The 21,519-nt window shown below is 43.6% G+C and overlaps 2 protein-coding genes and 8 non-coding genes across 15 annotated transcripts in view; 1 reads left to right on the plus strand and 9 right to left on the minus strand.

Moving 5' to 3' along the window:
- Positions 1-7,511, plus strand: part of CEP295 (centrosomal protein 295) — a 67,750-nt gene extending 60,239 nt beyond the window's left edge. For all 5 annotated transcript variants that reach the window (XM_061343632.1, XM_061343630.1, XM_061343628.1 and 2 more), the window contains exons 23-29: positions 196-833; positions 1,587-1,760; positions 2,826-2,943; positions 4,190-4,393; positions 5,874-5,973; positions 6,411-6,510; positions 7,147-7,511. In XM_061343632.1, the coding sequence (XP_061199616.1) occupies positions 196-833; positions 1,587-1,760; positions 2,826-2,943; positions 4,190-4,393; positions 5,874-5,973; positions 6,411-6,510; positions 7,147-7,194 (1,382 nt within the window). In that variant the 3' untranslated portion in view covers positions 7,195-7,511. The remainder of the gene's footprint in view (positions 1-195; positions 834-1,586; positions 1,761-2,825; positions 2,944-4,189; positions 4,394-5,873; positions 5,974-6,410; positions 6,511-7,146) is intronic.
- A 715-nt stretch (positions 7,512-8,226) lies between these two features.
- TAF1D (TATA-box binding protein associated factor, RNA polymerase I subunit D) lies at positions 8,227-21,499 on the minus strand. 2 transcript variants are annotated; one of them, XM_061343633.1, is made up of 14 exons: positions 21,396-21,499; positions 19,927-20,171; positions 19,366-19,822; positions 18,963-19,138; positions 17,653-17,710; positions 17,118-17,318; positions 15,337-15,388; positions 14,099-14,579; positions 12,990-13,027; positions 12,382-12,459; positions 11,635-11,689; positions 10,567-10,641; positions 9,563-9,618; positions 8,227-8,572 (listed from the first exon to the last, which is right to left on the minus strand). In XM_061343633.1, the coding sequence occupies exons 2-6, from the start codon at positions 20,040-20,042 to the stop codon at positions 17,244-17,246; spliced, it is 882 nt and encodes a 293-aa protein (XP_061199617.1). In that variant the 5' UTR covers positions 20,043-20,171; positions 21,396-21,499; the 3' UTR covers positions 8,227-8,572; positions 9,563-9,618; positions 10,567-10,641; positions 11,635-11,689; positions 12,382-12,459; positions 12,990-13,027; positions 14,099-14,579; positions 15,337-15,388; positions 17,118-17,243. The 2 variants fall into 2 exon arrangements, with proteins under 2 accessions (XP_061199617.1, XP_061199618.1); XM_061343634.1 differs by lacking the exon at positions 11,635-11,689.
- LOC133207175 (small nucleolar RNA SNORA25) lies at positions 9,392-9,521 on the minus strand. Its single transcript, XR_009723970.1, has one exon. It is a non-coding gene; the product is annotated as a small nucleolar RNA SNORA25 (small nucleolar RNA).
- Positions 10,747-10,883, minus strand: LOC133207174 (small nucleolar RNA SNORA8). The gene has a single exon (XR_009723969.1). It is a non-coding gene; the product is annotated as a small nucleolar RNA SNORA8 (small nucleolar RNA).
- LOC133207168 (small nucleolar RNA SNORA18) lies at positions 11,740-11,871 on the minus strand. The gene has a single exon (XR_009723963.1). It is a non-coding gene; the product is annotated as a small nucleolar RNA SNORA18 (small nucleolar RNA).
- Positions 12,749-12,821, minus strand: LOC133207167 (small nucleolar RNA Z40). Its single transcript, XR_009723962.1, has one exon. It is a non-coding gene; the product is annotated as a small nucleolar RNA Z40 (small nucleolar RNA).
- On the minus strand, positions 13,736-13,867 carry LOC133207176 (small nucleolar RNA SNORA1). The gene has a single exon (XR_009723971.1). It is a non-coding gene; the product is annotated as a small nucleolar RNA SNORA1 (small nucleolar RNA).
- LOC133207173 (small nucleolar RNA SNORA8) lies at positions 14,233-14,371 on the minus strand. Its single transcript, XR_009723968.1, has one exon. It is a non-coding gene; the product is annotated as a small nucleolar RNA SNORA8 (small nucleolar RNA).
- LOC133207170 (small nucleolar RNA SNORA40) lies at positions 14,690-14,816 on the minus strand. Its single transcript, XR_009723965.1, has one exon. It is a non-coding gene; the product is annotated as a small nucleolar RNA SNORA40 (small nucleolar RNA).
- Positions 15,517-15,588, minus strand: LOC133207172 (small nucleolar RNA SNORD5). The gene has a single exon (XR_009723967.1). It is a non-coding gene; the product is annotated as a small nucleolar RNA SNORD5 (small nucleolar RNA).
- Positions 21,500-21,519: the final 20 nt, after the last annotated feature.

Raw genomic sequence — 21,519 nt, forward strand, 5'->3', positions numbered from 1 at the left:
AAATCATGTTACGCCATGGTAACAGTGTTATGTTGGAGGAAACATAAGCAGACTGGTTTTAAACAAAATGTTTCTTGTTATTTGCTAGACTTTTTATTATACATTACTGAAAAGTCACACTAGGGAGGGACTTTTTTGAAGTGAAAATTCTGTTGTGTTGGCCAGAATTTTGACTGTTGATAATTTTTGTAATAGGATCTGAGGAATCTTTTCACCCATTGCCATTAGAATCTACTCTGAGCAGTCACTGTCGGAACACCAATCAGCCAGGGGACGTTAGTGCTGTGTTACAGGGATGTTCTGACCAAACCCCTGGAATGAGAGAGCAGGGCAGTGAGAAGTGTATTTCATCTGCCAGAGAATATGAAGAGCTGTCAAGAAATATGGAATCTGTTGATCTCCAGTGTTCAATGGAGGATCTGCAAAATGAAAGCCTGAATCCACTGGAAGAGCAAGAATTTTATCCACTAAATACCACACCAGGCACAGTGGATGACACTTCCCCTCAGCACTTACTAAAAGAGACCGTGTCTTCTGAAAAATCAGCTGTGGAGGTATTGGATAAGAAGTTTGTTAAGCTTCCTGAAAGATCAGTTCATTTACATGAAGCAAATAAAGCTGTGGAGCTGGATTCTCAGTGCAATAGAAATACAAAAGAGCCAGATCAAAGCTTTCCAGATGAACAAAAATCTTTGAGGATTCCCAGAGAAACCAACTTGGAAAACTCAGACCTCCATTTCCAGGCTGTTGTACAACAGAGCAGTTCTGTCCTAGAAGGACGTGAGAAACACGCACGTTCTGTGCCCAGAAGCTCATGCTCTATTCCAGTCTGGGTGAGTAGAACAGATCTCCAAAAGCAGTCATTTGTGCAGGCTTCATTGTTAGCTTTTTTTCTCTGTGTGTGTTATTGCACCAAGTTATTTTAGACCTTTAACATCTGAAAGCTTGGCAAATGTGGATTTGATGGTTCTAGTTTAAGACCCATGTGTTCCCTGGACTTCTGTCCTACTACTGCTTTCAGATCATGGCACTGAAATAATCAGTACCTAAAATGAGCTGCAGATCTCATTGTTGTAGGAGCTACATCTCCATTGCATCTCCCTCTCCCAGCACCAGGTGGTACAGCGTATGTATCTGCATTGCATGGCACAGGTACCTCACTGAGCAGCCCCTACACCCATTTAGAAGCCTGAAGGAGGTAAATAATCAAAGCATAAGCAAACTTAAGGAAACAGCTTTGATGTAGCTTTAAAAGAAGATAAAAAGTTTGCCCTAGAGCTGAGTAGTTTAAACTGAAGGTGAGTGGAGGAGAGGGGGAGATTTTCTTGTTCTTTGGGTTGTTTGTTTAGGGTTTTTTAACACTGGTCTATAACATACTTTGCATTGGATTTAGTTTCCAGGGTTTGCACATGTCAAAACCTCAGGCAAGGTGCTCTCTGCACTTCGCTTCCTGCTTGGGGGCAGATTTTCTTCATTCTGCACATTGAATGAGCCTCCTCCTTCTGACAAGATAACAGCTGTTGCTGGAAATAGTGATTTTATGTCCCTTTTTGTTACACTGATGTCTCATGTAATTTGTTTTCTAGGAGACTGAGTCAGGGTGTGGTATTATGGAAGAGCCTGAGCTCACTCTGATAAGCTCAAATGACATCAGTATTGCAGAATCAGACACTGATCACAGTAACCAGGGGAAGATTAAGGATGATAAAATAAGCAGCCCAGCTGCTGTGGATCAGTCTGAATTTCATGTTTTTACTGAGGTGAGTCTTTATTATCTAATGTAATTATGATTTTAACTTAGGCTTAATCCTAATAAGGAGAGGCCCCACTGTAGCAGTTAATCCACTGTTGCAAAGCGCTGTTAGGGTTATCTGTACTCACTAATTGCTTGGATCATCTTTGTTCGATGCTGTTTTCCACACAGATCTAATAGATCTTAAATTTGGGCTATACCTTAAAATTACTACCTTGTCATATCAGTGCCATTAGTTTGGGAAGACTTCTGAGAAACAGAACTATCTTGCTGGCAAAACTAACTTGTATCCCATTAGCTGAAGACTTGAATGAGAGGAGAGGGTGGGAAAAAGCTACAAACTAAACAGGTTAAAAAAGGACAAATCCCTTCCCTTGTGGATGGAGCTAACCAGGCCCACACAGCAGTTTGAGGTCTATGGGGAAAGTATGGTCAGCTCATCGCCCTGCTGTGCTTCATGTGCCTATGGCATGCTTGTGCTTCTGCAAAGCAAAGGCAGTGAATCATAGTGGGACTGGTTTGTAATGAGAGTAGTTTGGGTGCTGCAGCAGTAACGTAGACCCAAATCATCTGTCTGTTAGATGAAACCACGTTTCAGTTGTGTGGGACATCTAGAACAGATCCTAAAAGTGCTCAAGGGTGGGTCTGTAAAGTAACCAAAGCATGGGCAAGGTGGAGATGGGTGGTTGGAGGCTGTTTTTGGGCAGTAGGTGTCACCTTCAGCGGCAGATGGGGCAAAGGGACAGAGCAGTGAGAATAGTGGGGAGAACCAGAGGGAAGAAAAACACATCCCTTGGGATGTAACTACACAGCCTTGTTAAGAACCAGCAGGTGAAATCTGGTGGGCAAAGGGTCTTTAATGGGTTATTTTAAGTTTAAAAATGTTTTTTTAGAAAGTAGCTTTTGAATGCTTACCACGAGGATCCCTTTCTGGTGTTCTTGCATCTGCTATCAAGGCAAAAGAGTACATCTTTTATCTGCATTGGGTCTGTGCTACTGGTACAGCACTGCCACTTCACTCAAATTTGTTGTGTATTTTAAGCATTTCCATCACTGATTCCTTCTGAAACAGGAGAGAGAATTTCTACCACTAGTTCCAGATGCAGATTGTTCGGTGTTTGCAAGGCCTGACAGTTCTTCCAAAGCTCAGAATCTCAATGACTGTCACCTCCCATCGCGTCAGACTGCAGGTGAGTGTCATTTGTAGAATCCCAGACTGCTTTGGATTGAAGGGACCTTAAAGCTCCTCCAGTTCCAACCCCTGCCAAGGGCAGGGACACCTGCCACTAGAGCAGGTTGCTCCAAGCCCCTGTGTCCAACCTGGCCTTGAACACTGACAGGGATGGGGCAGCCACAACTTCTCTGGGCAACCTGTGCCAGTGCCTCAGCACCTTCACAAAGAATTTCTTCCTCGTATCTAATGTAAATCTACCGTCTTTCAGTTTAAAGCCATTTCCCCTTGTCCTGTTCCCACATGCCCTTGTAAAAAGTTCCTTTACAGATTTCTTGCAGTCCCCTTTAGGGACTGCTTGAGGTCTCCCCAGCGCCTTCTCTTCTCCAGGCTGAATAAGCCCAACTCTCTCAGTGTATCTCCACAGGAGAGGTGCTCCAGCCCTCAGAGCATTGTCATGGCTTCCTCTGGACTCTTGAGCAGGTCCACATCCTTCTTGTGCTGGGGGCTCCAGAGCTGAACGCAATATAGTGAAGTATATTCAGTGTACTGAGTACACACTTCCTTGTACTTCACTATACTGAAGTTGAGATAGAGAAAGTCATTGTAGTATTAAAATCATTAATTATATACACCTCTCCTTTAGAAAACGTGAAGCATCTTTTATTTAGGCATGTGCCTCTTGCTGCTCAGGCTTGGGCTGTAGTACATTTCCCCAGGTTTAACATGTGTCTTATGCCTACAATACACTTGGGGGGGGTTGTGTTAAAACTACTGGATTTTGAAAAATTCTGTTGTGTGTTGTCATTACTATCATATTTTGTTACTTGGTTTTTATTTCCTTCTAGTCCCAAGCTCTGTAGCCAAAGAATGTCTGGTTTTAACTATTCTGGTAGCGTGGGACATAAGTAAAACACTGAAGCATGTTTTGTCCCGGGTGAACAACAGTAACATGAAAGACAGGAATTGACAGAACTTAACTGTGTCAAGGACTTCTTAGGTCCTTGATTATGTTTTGAGGCATCAAGATGCTTTTATTTGTCACAGTCATCCTGGCAGAACCACTTAGTTATTACATTCCATGGGCCTGAACTGCTCATCACTCACAGTGTCACCCTCCGAGTGTGATTTACCAAAATAGTCACGTTCAGCATTTTAGGAGAAATACGTTGACTTGCACAACTTGCTGGATGCTGACTTGCTAGAGGTGATGCTGCTCATGGCTGCAAGTGAGGAATGTTCAGCCTGTTCAATTTCTCTCACAGTGATGGTGTTGGAGTTTGCGGCTACACCCGGAAGCCTGCAAGAATCTTTCTTAAAACGGAAGCAGAACTTCATCCAGAAATCCCTGAAAAGAGTAGAAGGAATAAAAGCTAAAGAGAGAGCAAATGAGAAACCAGAAGCCAGGCAGTCTCAAAGAGGAAAGTCTGAGAAGTTAAGCAGGCAAAAGGAGTCTTCTCCTATCTCTGGTAGGTCTATCTGGGGACAAACACATCTTGGGGTATCCTTTCAGGTGCTGTTTTTCATCAGAGAACAGCAAAATTTCACACTTGTTGCATCTTTACTATTGCAGACTGGGCTATTCTTTATCAGGGATGTGGGGAGCTTTTTCCTCACTGCCTGGCCACCTCCTCGGTGTCACAGAGGCCCTTACGGGTCTTCATCCTGTTTTCACCTTCTGCCCACGTTTGTAGTCATGTCCCTGCAAATCACAGTAGTTTATTAGTAGGTCAAGAGAGGTTCTCCTCCACCTCTACTCTGCCTTAGTGAGGCCGCATCTGGAATATTATGTTCAGTTCTGGGGCCCTCAGTTCAAGAAGGACAGGGAATTGCTTGAAAGAGTCCAGCGCAGAGCCACAAAGATGATTAAGGGAGTGGAACATCTCCCTTATGAGGAGAGGCTGAGGGAGCTGGGTCTCTTCAGCTTGGAGGAGACTGAGGGGTGACCTCATCAGTGTTTACAAATATGTAACGGGTGGGTGTCAGGATGATGGAGCTAGGTTTTTTTCAGTGATGTCCAGCGATAGGACATGGGGCAATGGGTGTAAACTGGAGCATAGGAGGTTCCACGTTAGCATCAGGAAGAACTTCTTTACTGTGAGAGTGACAGAGCACTGGAACAGGTTGCCCAGGGGGGTTGCGGAGTCTCCTATGTTGGAGATATTCAAGGTCCGCCTGGATAAGTTCCTGTGTGATGTACTCTAGGTTACCCTGCTCTTGCAGAGGGGTTGGACTAGATGATCTCTTGAGGTCCCTTCCAACCCTTGGGATTCTGTGATGGGCAACAAAGCTGGTGTAGGGCTGGAGCACAAGTCTGCTGAAGAATGGCTGACGGAGTTGGGAGGGTTTTGTCTGGAGAAAAGGAGGCTCAGGGGTGACCTTATCACTCTCTATAACTACCTGAAAGGAGAATGTAGCAAGGTTTGGGTGCCAGTCTCTTCACCCAGGTAACAAGTGATGGGACTAGAGGTAATGCCTCAAGTTGCACCAGGTGAGCTTTAGATTGGAGATCAGGAAAAATTTCTTCACAAAAGGGTTGTCAAGCGTAGGAACAGGCTGCCCCGGGAAGTGGTAGGGTCACCATCCCTGGAAATGTTCAAAATCCATGTATGTGAGGTCCTTAGTGACATGTGGTGGTGATCCTGGAAGTCCTGGGGTCCCAAGAGCTGGTCTTGTTCTTGAAGATCTTCTCCAACCTAGTTGATTCTGTGATGCTTCTGAAAATGGGGAGCTAGAAGGCAGCTGGTGGGAAGCACAGCTGGCTTGAAGTGCAGGCAGCAGCCTCATGAGGGAGACTGTGAGGCTTTCACACAAGACATCACCTCCATCAGGTCCATCCTGCTTTCTGCTGGCTTTTTTGTAATGTCCTTTAAAACCCTTGGAAAACCTCTGAGTTTTTGCATTAGCTGGACTAAATACGTAGATTTAAGATATGTCTTTGTTTGTTAGGAAAAAAAGGTGCAGTTGCCAGTCAGTTGAAGAAAGTAGAAGTGTCTTCTCCAGGGGACAGGAATTCTGGAGAAACCGGAATGCATCAGCGTACTTCAAGGTATGAACACAAGTGGAAGAAGTGTGGATTTAAACCCAGCAGTTCATCTGTGTTGTGAAGGTGACCACTCAGAGTAGTCTGTGATCTCCCAGTGCTGTGTTTTCCTGCTGGGAAACCCTCTCACAGTGCTGGCTATATAAGAAACCTGCATCCTCTGGCCTGCTGAGGCAGCTCATGTAGAACTAGATTAAAGCTGAAGCCAAGGTCACAACTGCATCTTGGCACGAAGGGCAACACGCAGCAACTGCATCCCTGAACTTGGGGGTTAGGAGTAGCCAAAAACGAATTTGATGTGACTGGATTATGGGAGAATGAAGTCAGAATTTCCTTTCTTAATTTCTAGCAACTGAGACAATATAAACCTTTAAAAATGTTAACTTACTGCAGCTTTGCCACTTGCTTCTGACAAAACAATTTTTTGCGTACTGTTTGTGCAGACTTTATAATCAACTTGCAGAAGTAAAAATGAGAAAGGAAGAAAAAACAAGGCAAGAAACTTATGCTAAGAACAGAGAAAAGGCTAAAGAGTTTCAAAAGGTAATACAGTTTGTACAACATTGTCCCACCTGGTCAGTTCTCATTTCACCAGGCTTCTACTCAAGAGTAATCTGACATAGGTGTGGTGTGAGTACAGCTGAAACAGTGACCATCAAACCAGTCTGGCTTTTAAGGGATATCCCAGTTCGGAATTTCCCTGTCAGCACTGTGACCAGCCTCAGGTCGGTTTTCTGGGGACTTGAGGTGGAGCAAAAAAAAGGCTGTTAGGGCCTTCAGCAGCTAGAAGGGCCACATGGCAGAAGAACAGGTTATTAGTCTAAATGTGACTGAATGTCCATTATAAGGCAGTTTTGGGAGGGTGGGGGCTGGCTGCTTTGGCTATTCCAGGTAGCCGGAGGTCGTGCCTAGCTGAGCACACCTGAGCTGAAGGCGGCAGGACGCCCTCTGGGTTTGCCTGTAGCTGCTCCTGAGGCTCCTAGACCCACATCCTGCATCTAGCACTGACCACCTCCACCTCCACCTCTCTGTGGGGAAACATATCATGTAGGTTCCCCAACATGTAGGAGTTTTGGAGCAGTAGCTGGACTCACTGCTCTGCCATTACTGATGTCCATGTTACATGTTTTAGTCCTGTCACTACACTACAGTAGTATGACGGTTTGTTTTTATTTGCAGAAGATGCTGGAAAAACTACGAGCCAAGAAGACTGGGAAAGCATCATGACTGGCTGAACACTTAACATGACTGTCCTGGTACAGTCTAGGAGCCAGTGCAGTACTGCACTTATATTAAGTTCATTGTGGAGCCATGAGGAATCCTCAGCTTTAAGCTGTAGGAAGACTGTGAGTAAACAAACTCTCACGTTTCCCAAGATGCTTACAGCAGCAGACTGACTAGTGCTGTAACAGTGGTTTGTCTCAGACTGAGCAGTCTGAAAAGCCTTTCTGGATGGGCATCTGTATTTTAAAGACAGATCATACTAACTCTTGTAATACACATGTATAAAACATTTCCTAATAAAACTTTTTAAGATGACGTGACACCTCAGGATGAAAGACATTTCCTCTGTGAAGTTTAACATTTATCTGTTCTCTGCACTATGTGATTTGAGGACATGTAAGCTCATGCAGTCAAGAGGTGTATCTTAAAGCACATGGTGGGAAAGAAGTAAACCCTTTACCCTGTTACTACTTCCAAATTCCATCTTTCTATCCACCTTTCCCAAGCTCCTGATTCAAAGCCAAGGAATTACATCATGAGGACAGATGCAAAGCTCAACTGCTGCTATGTGGAGAACAGGACCACTTCACTGCATATTTAAAATACGGAACAGTTTGAGCTTATTTTTGATGAGCCACCAACTACACTTCAGGCTTGTTTTCACTGAGCTTTTCAGTCCCTGGTACAGTTGCTTGTACTGCAGTTGCTGAAGCAATTGAAGAGCAAAAGCCAAAACCAGCTTGTCACTCCGTGGTGAGGAGATGTGGAGGCTTCTTGCAACACAACAATCAGCAGTACAATAGTCTCATTTTGGCTGTAGTGGCTCTGCAAGGGCTCCTTGGGCTTTCATGCAAAAATCCTCTTGCTCCATCCTCAGGGGAAGAGGTTGAGCCTACACTTTGCCATAGGAGCAGCTGCGGTGATTTATTCACTCACACCCATGTGCTTACACCAGAACAATAGGAACTAATCCCAGGCTGCAGCTCTCTGACATTGATTTTATTTAAAAACATTCTGATATTCCACACATTCTGAGATTCAGGACAGGGAACTGAGAGAAAACAGCTGATAAAGCCTTTTCCACTCAGATTAAAACTTGATCTATACTCTTAGTTGGGTCTTCTGCAACAGCAAGCTGGCAGCTTCACATCTCCCACAAGGGCACTGCAGGCAAGTTGTGACAGAGGGTAAGGACAAAGGCTCCTGTGCTTCTGAGCCAGTTTCCAAACACTGCAAACTACTTCAGTGTCCAAAGCAGTGAGGGGAGTTAGGCTCCGTGGTTAATAATAAATTACTGCAAGAAACACTCTGGATCAGGTTCTTTGTTTTTAGAAGAACCATGCAGTTCTCTGCAGCAGACTTGCAGCAACATCACCAGGACCTGAGAGAGGAAAAGCATCTGTTAGCACTTTTAGCTCATTGAGTCCAAGCTTTAACCCAGCACTGCCAAATCCACCACTAAACCATGCCTCTATACACCACATCTACGCATCTTTTGAATACCTCACCAGGAATGGTGGCTCTAGAACTGCCCTGGGCAGCCTGTTCCAACACTTGACAACCTTTTTGGGGAAGGAATTTTTTCTAGTATCTATATCCAGTCTAAACCTCCCCTGGCACAACTTGAGGCTATTTCCTTTCCTTCTATCCCTTGGTACTTGGGAGAAAAGACCAGCACCCATCTCTCCATCCTTTCAGGTAGTTGTAGAGAGCAATAAAATCTCCCCTGAGCTTCCTTTTCTCCAGGCTGAACAACCCCAGTTCCCTCAGCTGCTCCCCCCACTAGGACTGTGCTCCAGACCCTTCACCAGCTTCACTGTCCTTCCATGGACACATAAGCAGCAATCACAGAATCACAGAATCCCAAGGGTTGGAAGGGACCTCAAGAGATCATCTGGTCCAACCCCCCTGCAAGAGCAGGGTAACCTAGAGTACATCACACAGGAACTTGTCCAGGCGGGCCTTGAATATCTCCAATGTGGGAAACTCCACAACCCCCCTGGGCAACCTGTTCCAGCAATGAAGTTAAAAGACTGCTCGTGCCACAACTTGATCAACGTGTTCTTCAGTTTTCCATGCTATGGAAGTCAACTGGTTTCAGCATTAAACTGATCAGCCTCTTCCTACATCAACATCTCAAAAACCCCAAGGGCAGTGGATAAACAACCTTTTTTACTCCAAAAGGCCCAACTACATCAGGTTTATCTCCTCATAAATAGACCATAGCACACACCATGTGTCCACGGCATCCTGCAGAGGATTTCAATGTGCGGTCACCGCGTTAAGAGCTGCTGGTTTCTCAGCCATGCAAACCCTCTTTGAAGTGACCTTGAGTTTCTCTGTAGCACCAGCCATTCTGCTAAGCACTCACCTTCAGACTCACTTTGATGGCAACTTGGGGTTCCTCAGGCCTCCCCTATGCAGACGCTATGGGTTAAGGAGAGAGATTTGGTTAGTTAAGAGTTCACACGCTGGATGTAAATTGCATGGAGAAGCCTTTTTCTCCTGTGTGCACAACCATCCTCTCAACAGCAGCTTCTGCAGCCCAACTTACAACCTTTCTAACTAGAGCTTTTGCTCCTCTGTAGCTTCAGTTGGAGGTGCCCAAGGATACAGCCACATACCTGTGCCTCAGCAAGAACTTGTTTTTAGCAGCAGAGGGGAGCAGCATGTCTGTGACTTACAGAAAAGCTTTATTCCCAGCAGACTTAGTGCCACATGATGTGGCAGTTCAGGAGTCTGATGGCTTTGCTTTACGGTCATGTCCACAGCTCACCAGAAACAGCAACATCCCAGCAGCTTTGGTAATGACCAGATCCTCTCCTCACTGCTGTAAGGTTGGTGATAACTCAAAATCTGGGGCTTACATCAATACTCCAGTTGCCCATCCCTTAGGGCAAATCAGTCCTGCCAATATATAAGCCAAGTTGTGTACCAACAAGCCTCAAAATCACAGGATGGTTTGGGCTGGAAGGGACATTAAACCTAATTTAGTTCCAACCCCCTGCCACAGGCAGGGAACCTTCCACTATACCAGGTTACTCCAAGCCCCATCCAACCTGTTAAAAACTCCCCATCCAGAGGAACTCCTCACAAGCAACAGCAGTCTAATTCAGAAACCAGTACAAACTGCTGCACAACTGCAACATCCATTTAAAGTATACAGGTACAGTCAATGACTTGCAGATAAGCAGGCTGCTCAATACTGCCAAAATCTGGGCTGACAACTGCCCAGTTCTCTCTACTACAAGACAACCACTTCCATACTTCTCAAGAACAGTTTACTGAGGTTCCCATGTTCCAGACTCACACAATTAACACACAATCGTGAAGTAGCATGAAAGCATTTGAATTGACCGGTATCTTGGTGCTTACCTGTCACACAGGTAATCTTCTGCAGCTTATCCCTTCAACACAGCAACACCCACTTTACGCTGTATCCTAAAGCACCTGTTAGAAAAGACAGAATGCACTTGAATTGTTCCAGAGAACAGGTATCCAGTTCTCATACTGAACATGCAACTAGAAAGTACACTCAAATCCCAGAGCAGGACAAAAACTATCAGAAATAATACCAGGTTTAACAAACACAGCAGAATGAAAACCAACGATGCCAACACTGACCTCCTGTAGCACCGATCTTTGAACATCCCAGCAGAGAATGCTGCTGGGTGCAGATACCACTCAGTGCAACACCCCCAGTGCTTTGTCATCCACAACTGCTCGTTTAACAGTAAAGCTTGTATGCAACAGTTAGTGTCTCCTGACAGACTAAACTGATACAGTTGCCATGCAACCCTGAGGGAAAACACACTGTGGATTTCACCTAATGGGAACAGCAACTTCAGAATTCTTCCACATTTTTGGCATGGAATGTATTAGAATCCTTCCTACTGTGAAGGATTTATACTTCTTTCAAAGTACTTGGCTTGGTTTCTTTTAAACACCACACTCTACAGACCAGAAGCCAGAAATTTTAACTGCATATAGTAAACTGGCTGAGCTGCTCAGAAATTAAACTCTTTAAACCCCGAACTTAAAAATTCAACCCAAGTATTGCTGCTCAGTATGAAACTACCATGCATCTCTTGATATCTTAGTGATATCTCAGAGATATGGTGTAGTGATGGTGTTGGTAGTCCTGGGGTAATGGTTGGACTTGATCTTAAAGGTCTTTCCCAACCAAGCTGAATCTGTGATTCTAAATGCAGGAGAACACACCATGTTCATGAAGTTGCCTGAAGCTCAGACAGATGCCACAGTGCTGCCTCTTTATCTGCAGTCATCGAAACAATTCTCATGCTTTCATAATGTAAGGAGGAATAAGCCATCCAGAAAACTCAAACCACAAGTGTTAGCAATCAGGTACCTGCACAGAAATCCCACTGCAATTCATGTTAGTTACACCTCAACTCCAAAAACACACCATCTCTTGACTCTTACCAAGCTTTTCCACTTGACTCATCTTTGCTATTTGTATCAAAACACAAGTCAGTACCTAAAGGAGAACATGATGTGTTACTACAGCTCCCTGGATGCTACATTAACATCTGTCTTGCAGTTTTATCCCACAGAACTAACAGGTAGTTCAATGGGTAAAGCGAAACCACAAGTTTATTCTGTGAGGCATTTCCAACGACACGAACCTACAGAAGAGATCCCATCGGGATAGACCTCAGCACTTCTGGTACTCTAAACTAAAGCAACAGGCAAAAATCAAGCAGAATGAAACTGTCACCTCATACAGAACCTATAGTGTTTTTAACTTGTTTCGAGACATTTGGGGGAAGAAAGAGGGTAAGTGATACTTCATCTTCCCCCTTTGTTAATATAACTCCTTCATAGCATTAAAAGTTAATGTTACCTGAAAGGCAAAGCAAATGAACTACAAAATTGTATTCAAACAGAATCCTCTAACTTTCCTGCTAACATAACTTGCTTGTAGAAATGAAGCTATTAGTGCAAGAAGTCGAGCTGATCAGCTCCTTTTTGACTGAGACATTTGCATGAATGGTTTTGGAAAAATCAAAGTTAAAATCAGTTCTAAACAGAGTACATGCTACATTACAACACAGTAACACAGTGTAGGAACAAGTCCCTGAAACCCCCCAAAAATCACAGACTTCCCACCACCGAAAACCAGATAACTTTCACCATTAAGGAATACTCAGAACCTCATGTCATACTAACCAACTCCAGAAGAGCCTTCAGACTTCCATGAAATGGCATCCTGCATTTCTTCTGTCATCTTCTCTAATCACATACCATCTGCAAAGGCAGGATCAGGTCACAAACTGACATAGGTGTGCACACAAACCAGCAGAACCTAGAGCAGGGCTTGGTACTCAAGTGGTTCTAACCATCACAAACATTCCTGATAGCCACTATGTGGAATCATGCTTAACATCTGAATATTCTCCTATTTCACCTGACAGCTCTTCTTCATTTGTTTATTTTAAGTAAGACACATAGTCACCATCTTTGCTTATACAAAACGCTGCATGTTAAGTACTTAATACGCCCAGAATAAGTGCCATGAAAAGGACACTCATGGTGGGTTTGTTCAGAAAGGCCATTCTCACTCACTCTCTTCAGAGCAGTTGAACATCTTGCCAATCATCACAACAAGTTTTCTCATGGCATTCTCAAGTTCAGGGGGAGAAAAGCGCTGATGTTTTCTAAACCAACAAAGCATCTTCTCAGTTAAGAAGAAAACAGGAATCTTACAGGCTTACCAAGTTATAGCCAGCTAATCTGCAACAGGCAAGGGTTAAAAAGCAATCTGCACACCAACTTACCAAGATGCTGCTTCAGACTGGACTACCAGGTAGACTCCCTAAAAAGTAAATTGTTGCATCTGAGTAACAGTTTGAAGTTTAAGTCTTAATAAGTTACTAAAATACTGAATGAAGAATATCTATCAATGAATCACAGAATCGTTTGGGTGTGAAAGGACCTTAAGATCATCAAGTTCCAACCCCCTGCCATGGCCAGGGATGCCTCACCCTAAACCATGTTGCTCAAGGCTCTGTCCAGCCTGGCCTTGAACACTGCCAGAGATGGAGCATTCACCACTTCTCTGGGCACATGTCCCAGTGCTTCACCACCCTCACAGTAAAGAACTTCTTCCTAGTATCTAACCTGAACTTTCCCCCAGTATGAAGCAGACAGACTGTGGTCCAGTTATGCTGTCCAAATGCTAACACCAAAACAAAGTGGGTTTTTGGAAATCAGAGCCATGGCCCAGACTATCACACAACTGCCAACAGCATCTATCCACTATGTGAGAAAGTGGAGTGTTATGGCACAGAGGTATAGCTAAAGGAGATACCTGACAAAGGAAACCCCTATGACATCATATTTTAAAGCTTACAAATATGCTCTAATAAGTCATCTACAAGAATGCAGCACTGCAAGTGTTCTTCCCCCACCTGCTAATTCTACTTCCTCTAGTAGGGAGGATGCAGAATCTAAACAAGCTCACCCTTAGGATTCTGCAGTAGCTGCATTTTCAACTACATTTGCATAGCTGTCCACTAAGTGAACCTGTTACAGGTCTCATTGTCACCACTGCAATTAACTATACAGTGAGGAAAGCACAACCTGTTCCTTTTCTAGCCACATTTTTCAATTCAGACACACAGTGAGTTGTGTCTATTTGCTGAATAACGTGGCATAACAACTCTTCACAATAGCTGCAGAACAGCTTTTGGTTTGGAAGCCCAGCCAGTTAACTTCAGCAGAAACATGTCACTTATCTGCCATCTGGTGCTTGGATTTGCATTTCAAAAATCAAATCCTGCTTCCTTGTAAAAAAAAGGCAACCAAAACCTAAGACTTGGGCTTTTATGATCCTCATCCAACTACCTCCCACCTAGGAAAAAACAACTATTTCCTCAATACTTACCCTCAAGCAGATGCTTTCCACTGTGTTCCAGACACCACAGGAATGCCCTTTTAAGAAGAAATATTTTGAAGTATTATCATTATAGTTCCTCAATGTTGCATTTTACAAGCTTTGTAATAAGAAACTTTTAATGCACTTGTTTCAACAGAAATACCAAGTTTAACCAGCACATCAGCATGGAAACCAACGATGCCAGCTGCTGAAATACTGTAGCACTGCTTTTTGAACACCCCACCAGGAAAACACTGCTGGGTGCAGATACCATCCAGTGCATAAGCCAGTCTGGTTATTTGCTGTGGGAATAGCACTTGCCTGAAGAAATCTGATACTCTTATGCTGAAGTTCAGCAGAAACACAACTTACCTCTTTCACCGATGTGCTCCACAGGAGTCCACTTAAGTAAGAGAGCTGTACATCAGAAACCAGCTAACAGCCGTAGGAACTGAAGCACTCAAAAGCTGCTGTGCTCAATCTGCAGAGCCTGGAAAGAAACAGATGTAACTGCACTACACTTCTGCAGATCCGTGACACGGAACCTATGCCCTAGGTTCATCAGTATTTGAAATAATTTCTGTTTGAACACATGCAAATACTGTCCCTTCATACACGTAACACAACCAATATGTTCATCAGCTGTGGGTTGCAAAAGAAGGGTTTTTTCTAAGCACTAGGTTCCAGGTTTTTGTCTACAGCAACAGACAAAAACTGAACACGTGCTGGAACAGACTGAACGCAGCATCTTATAGTTTTCCACTGCTTTTGAAACTACATTTGAAGCTATGTGTCAGTTTCCTATACAGTGACCATTAGTAACTGTCACCTTCCACTACCATCTCTTCTTCTATTTTGAGACACAGGTGCAGTTTCGACCAAAGTAATTGTGGCAAGGAGTTCAGTATCAGATACTCTGTTGTAAGAACAACTTATGCTGTGTCAAGCTGGTGTATTATCTAGTCTGGCACCCACACTACAGCGTCAGCCGAAGAAGAGACTATGTTCTTATCAGGTTTCACTCCCTGCCCAGCTTTGGCTCAGGGATTCTCATGTTAAAGATGTTTTCCTGTCCAGTAATCTTACACAGCATTTTCTTGCATGCCATTTCCTAGGCTGTCCCAGAGCCACACAGACTTGGCAACATCCTACAGGAAGGTGTTTTAGACATTTAGACAGCTTTACAAGACGCAAGTGCAAGACTAAGAGCTTCTCCCTGCTGTCCCGTTAACCAGTTAACAGCTTACCTTTTACATCAGGAAAACCAGGTGGCATTTCCTCCTCCAAAAGCACCATAAACTGGAATAAAGAAAAGCAAAGGAATGCGAACTATCAGATATGGTCAAGCAACTGAGATTCCTAAAGCTATGTTTCAGCAAGCAATGTAACAGTTGTGACAAGCCTGATTTTCATGTGATTTATCCAGTTCTAATCAGAATTGAAATTTAGTTCATTTCTGAGTCACTCAGCAGTTGAACAGAAAAATTCATCACATGAACTGCAGAATGAGCAGGACCCCACATAACGCCTTGCTACACCTTACCCTGCAAGAACCCCACTCCTAGATCCAGGATGAGTCTTTCAAGCCATAGAGTATCTCTCAGGTAGACCCCTAAAAGAGTTACATTTATAGCCATTAATTTTGGACCAGCATTAAATATCATCTTCCAACAACTGAAGATTAGTTTTTACAGTCTTAGTCCCTTGAGCTACCAAGCTGCAACCGGAAAACTCCCAACTTTACAAAGATTTGGGACCCTAACTGAAGCACACAAGGAATGCAACTTGACCTGCTCTAATAATCATACTGAGCACCTACTGTAAATTTCCTCCCACTGTCAACTGTGTTTTGAAGGAAATTAAACAAGCAGATATTAAATCTTTTCCCGACAACATCCTTGTTTGGCACAGACTGTTTTTAACTGCTAAAGAGCTCTACTGCTGACAATGATTTGTTATTAAGAGTGACACAAATCAGCTTTGCCTTTTAAATCTTGCTGATTCACAAATAAACTTCTTATACACTTTTTTACTGACACTGCTAGAAAGACAGCCTTGGCATCAAGTCAGCCACCCTCAGACATTACTATACATTCAGTAGTCACATTCCCAGCTGTCTAAAACACCCCTGGGAGAGTATCTGCAACTGGGGCAATTCTTGTTAAGTTTCCATCTTGCGCTTAGTCATGTACATATCAGAATTCATTCAGGACAGAGGAAGGTAAGGGAAGAATCTTGTAATCCAAGATTCACTGTGCTGCTACAGGTATTTTAAGGTAAATTCCAATTCCAGATTACTCGATTAGATTCAGGAGCACAGAAATTTTCTGAGAAGTTATTCCACATGAAACAGACAACCTCAATCACACAAGTCCATTTCATCATCATCTGAATGCATCAACCATAGTCTCCAAGAAGCTTTTGTCCCAGCTAACTAACCGCTTTCACTTTCACTGTCGGCACTTGATCTGCATAAAGCTTCAACACTGACTTAGCTCTTGAAGTATTTCGCATCATATCCTGCATTTTCTCAAGACAGAAAAATAATCTCAGAGTACCGCAAGTCAGCTATGAAAGGGTCCAAACTGTCCCCTGTAACTTCAGTAAATGTACATGTGCATGTAAACATAGAACCATAGAACCAGCTACGTTTGAAAAGACCTTTAAGACCATCAAGTCCAACCACTACTTCAGCACTGCCAAGACCACCACCAAACCATGCCACTGAAAGCCTCATCTACATAATTTCTGACTATACTTTTCTACACTGTGCTGCTGCTGTGTACAGTATCTGGACCTTCTTTTCAAAGAATCATAGAATGGTTTGGGTTGGAAAGGACCTTAAAATCATCTAGTTCCAACCCCCCATGCCATGGGCAGGGGCACCTCACCCTAGGCCATGTTGCCCAGGGCTCTGTCCAACCTGACCCTGAATACTCCTTTTATTTTGTTATGTAACTGTCTCAGGCAGTTGTATTTGTTTCTATTTGTTTTGTAACTGTCTCAGACACAAGCCCAATATACTCACCTTAAACTAAAGGCGACTACGTTGAGTGACCACTGCCATCTCATTTGCCTGTTCACCAACGTAAACCCACAGAAGCCCAAAGTTTTCAGCTGCCGTCATATTCCTCCTCTACTTCAATCACTTCAGTTAATTTTGCACGTTTCTTTTCTGGCTTTTTTTCTTACTGGGAATTTTGCTACTTAGAATAAAAGCGCTGTTCTCCTAGGAACATAAGACAAAAGGATTCACAAGTCTAGTTCTGAGATACTTAAATGATAATATTTTGGTAGTAACTTTGCAAACTTTAAGAACTCTTCAGAGAATTCTGGATTTCCAAACATTCCAGCATTATTTCAAAGAGGAGAGAGTGTGGGCTCTCAAAGCAACTTTCTTATGGATTACAGATCAAGATTCACAGGTTTCCCAGTTAACTCTGGATCTAAGATCAAGGATCTAAGATCAAGATTTAAGTACTCAAAGCATCATCTACTAGTTCTTTAACCTCTGAATAAAAAGAAGGCTAGACAGTTTCTGAAATGAAAGAATATTTACTCACCACTACTGTGACATCATGGTCTTCTTGATTATCAGAATTCAAGCTATCATCATTATCACTGAAATAAAAATTAAAATCAAGCTCTGGACTTTTACAATAGTCTAAAAATTTGTCAGCTGTTTTCCTACTACAAGTCCTCTATTAGGAGAAACCTCTTAATGTGTATGGCAATGCTACAGCTTATCGGTGTACACTACTACTTCTACATAACATTGTTTTCAAATGACAGTTTCTGACAGCAGAATTGCAGCCTCAGAAACAGTACTGGTAGGACAGCAGCAGTGCTTAGTAGCAGAATAAAGATTTAGTGGCAGACATCAACAGTAGTATAGAGATATTTAGGACTGCACTGGCAAACAGGCCAGGATGTCAACAAGCCAGAAAACAAGCACAATACAACCAGAAAAACAAGGGGATGGTACTCTGCTAACACTACACAGCTTTCTTAATGATATTACTATGGCATTTCTTAATGATATGTTAATGGTATCTCCATACTGCCATGAAACAAGATTAAATTCCACTACCATGCACAGGTTTCTCTCAACATTGAGATAACAACATTTTGCAAGATGGCTTCAACAAGTGGCACAGGAAGGACTGGTTCACTAGTACTCATCTCATGTAAAGAATTCAGTGTCCAGATGAGCTCATTTGCATTTATTCTACAAAACTTCACTACTTCTGGAGGTTGTAGTGTGGTGGGGGGTGGTCTCTTCTCACAACAGCAGTAGAACAAAAGGAAACAACCTCAAGCTGCACCAGGGGAGGTTTAGATTGGATATTAGGAAATATTTCTTCATGGAAAGGGTGATCAGGCATTTGAAGAGGCTGCCCAGGGTAGTGATGGAATCATCATCCCCAAAATATTCAAAAAACACATAGGTGAGGACCTCAGTGACACAGTTTAGCAGTGGTCTTGGCAGCAATGGCGTAATGGTTGGACTTCATGATTTTAAAGGTCTTTTTCAACCTACTTGATTCTATGATAAAGGACAGGATAGTGGGAACTGAATTTGATATATCTACAACTGTCCCAACATCATATGCTACTGCAAGCAACTGTACTACCTCCTGAATTCCTCAACTGTGCTAAGTAGTTGGTTGTACTGGCTTGCCTAGGACAGAGCTAGCTTCAGGATGCTGTTCTGGAGATACGCAACTAAAAGCAGAATTGATGCCCTCCCAACACCAGGGAACAGGGGGTAGACCAAGAGCGAGCTGGACCTGGGCTGGAGTGTCATGCACCTATATTAAAGTATAAAACCCCGGAAGTCTTATACCACCTAATAATATAAAGCTAAACTTACTTTGTCTCCTGAATAGGGGAAATGGGGCCTTCATCATCCAAGTATTTGTGTCTCCGTTCCATCACACATTGTCTTTCCAAGTCTTCACTAGCCTGAAGGGCTTTTAAGGCTTTCTTAAGACAGTCTTCATATTTAACCATTTCAACGTACCGTAAATATCCCTTTATTGCTGCTTGCTGAAGAAAAAAAATAACACATCAGGCAAGACATTAAAAATACCACTACTGGGCAACCTGGTGTAGTGGAAGGTGTCCCTGCTCATGGCAGGGGGTTGGAACAACATGATCTTAAGGTCCTTTCCAACCCAAACCAGTCTATGGCTCTATGACGGCCAATTCAAACTTGCAATTTTTAAACTAAAGAAAGAAATAATACGTCTATCCCCCAAAATAAGAGGACTCACCTCATAGCCAAGAACCATCCTCAGGGGAATATGTGTCTTCCCATAATGTTTTTTAAAAAAAGGGAACTGAACACCTCTGTCTAGAAGCCTTCTCCTTCGCTCCTGAGGTGAGGCGGTCAGTGCTGGCCTCCCCACAGGCATCTGTGTGCTCACATACTTTGACTTCTTACTTTTCCTCTCTGCACCACGCATGTGTCTTCGCCATGCATCAGCCTTGGCATTTTTCCTCCTGAAGTGATAGTCAAGAATGGCTTTCAAATCGAATTTTGACTTGGGCCTCTCTGGAGTTTCTGATGGTTTTGGTGGACTCTGAGGGGAATCTGAGGAGCTTTCATTGTCAGGCCCTCCTGCAACAGCTTCAGCTTGTTGCCTTGAAGACTCAGATTTCTTTTTTCGCTTTGCAGGGGCAGTGGAACATTTGGGATGGTACCCACTGCCACTAGCAACAGAGACATCACTGAGAACAAGAAAAAATACTTAGTTTCAATACAATGTAAACTATTGTGATATAGGACACAGGCTCTTCACATGAAAAATTCTAAACTAGAGATAAAAACTCACATTTCTGAATCACTGCTGTCCAGCAAAACCTCAGGTGAAGCAGCTGACAATTTACGTATGTTAAGCTCGTTTGAAGATTCAACAGAAGCAGCATTTCTTTGCCTTGAATGCTCCATCTGTGTATTTGTTTCACATGCATATATTTTATGAGGTTTTCCTGCCAACTGCCGATTAGCTCTAGGTCATCAGGGTAATCAGAGCCAGAAGCCTGAGATCCATCTGTATCAGTCACGTTTCTGTTTGCCCTAAAAACCAATTCAAGGCATTAAAAAATAGTATTCCCACAACATTCTCCTGGAGAAACTGGCTGCCTACAGCTTGGATTGGGTGCGCTCTTTCCTGTTTAAAAACACGGCTGTATAGCTAAGCCCATAGAGTGGTGGTGAATAGAGTTAAACCCAGCTGGCAGCTTGTCACAGTGGTGCTCCCCAGGGTTCAGTTCCAGGGCCAGTTCTGTTTAATATCTTTATCAATTATTTGGATAAGGTAATCTAGTGCACCCTCAGTAAGTCTGCAGGCAACACCAATTTGGGTGGGAGTGCTGATCTACTGGAGGGTAGGAAAGCTCTGCAGAGGGATCTGGAAAGGCTGGATCAATGGGCCAAGGCCAACTGTATAAAGCTTAACAAGGCTCAGTGCTGGGTCCTGCACTTGGGCCACAGCAATCCATGCAGCGCTACAGTGGCTGAAAGGCTGCTTGGCAGAAAAGGACCTGGGGCATTTGTCAACAGCAGCTGAACATGAGCCAGCTTGTTGGCCAAGAAGGCTTACAGCATCCTGCCCTGTATCAGGCAGTGGCCAACAGGGCCCAGGGCAAGGATTTTCCCCTTCTCCTCAGCACTAGTGAGGCTGCACCTAGAATGTTGAGTTCTGGGCCCCTCATTGCAAGACAAATACGGAGTTGCTGGACCAAGTCCCATGAAAGGCATCAAAAATGCTGGATGGCGAAGCACAAGTCCTGTGAGGAACGGCTAAAGGAACTGGGGTTGTTTAGCCTGGAGGAAAGGAGGCTCAGGGGAGCTCTTACTGCTCCCTTCAGCTATCTGAAAGGAGGTTGTAGCAAGGTGCGGGACAGTCTCTTCTGCCAAACAAGTGATAAGACAAGAGGCAATGCCTCGAGTTGCACCAGTGGCAGTTAAGTTTGGATATTGGGAAAAATCACTGAAAGGGCTGTCACTGGCACAGGCTGCCCAGGGAATTGATGGATTCACCACCCTGGAAGTACTTAAGACACGTAGGTGGGGCACTGAAGGCCATGGTTCAGTGGTGGACTTCATAGTGCTGTGTGTGGCAGTAGTTAACAAGGCCTTAAAGGTCTTTTCTTAGCTAAACAGACTGCAGACTGCTGATAGCACTGGTTCACCCAAAGCCTGACAAACCCAAGACTGAGCAATGTAACAGCCTAACATCAAAGCAGGAATACGAGCAACAACAGCACTCTAGCTACCCAGACTGTAGCTGGTACTTACAGTCAGCAGCTCAGCATCATCCACTGCCTCCATTACAGCTCTGTTCTTAACATCTGGCACCACAGTCCCTTAATGAAGAAGCACAACAACATATAACTGCCTGAATAGTTCAGTCTCTCAAAAG

Source organism: Neopsephotus bourkii, unplaced genomic scaffold (genome assembly GCF_033783945.1).
Source record: "Neopsephotus bourkii isolate Nb327-2 ecotype Australia unplaced genomic scaffold, CSIRO-AGI_Nbou_v1 NB_1825, whole genome shotgun sequence".
Classification (NCBI taxonomy): Eukaryota; Metazoa; Chordata; class Aves; order Psittaciformes; family Psittacidae; genus Neopsephotus; species Neopsephotus bourkii.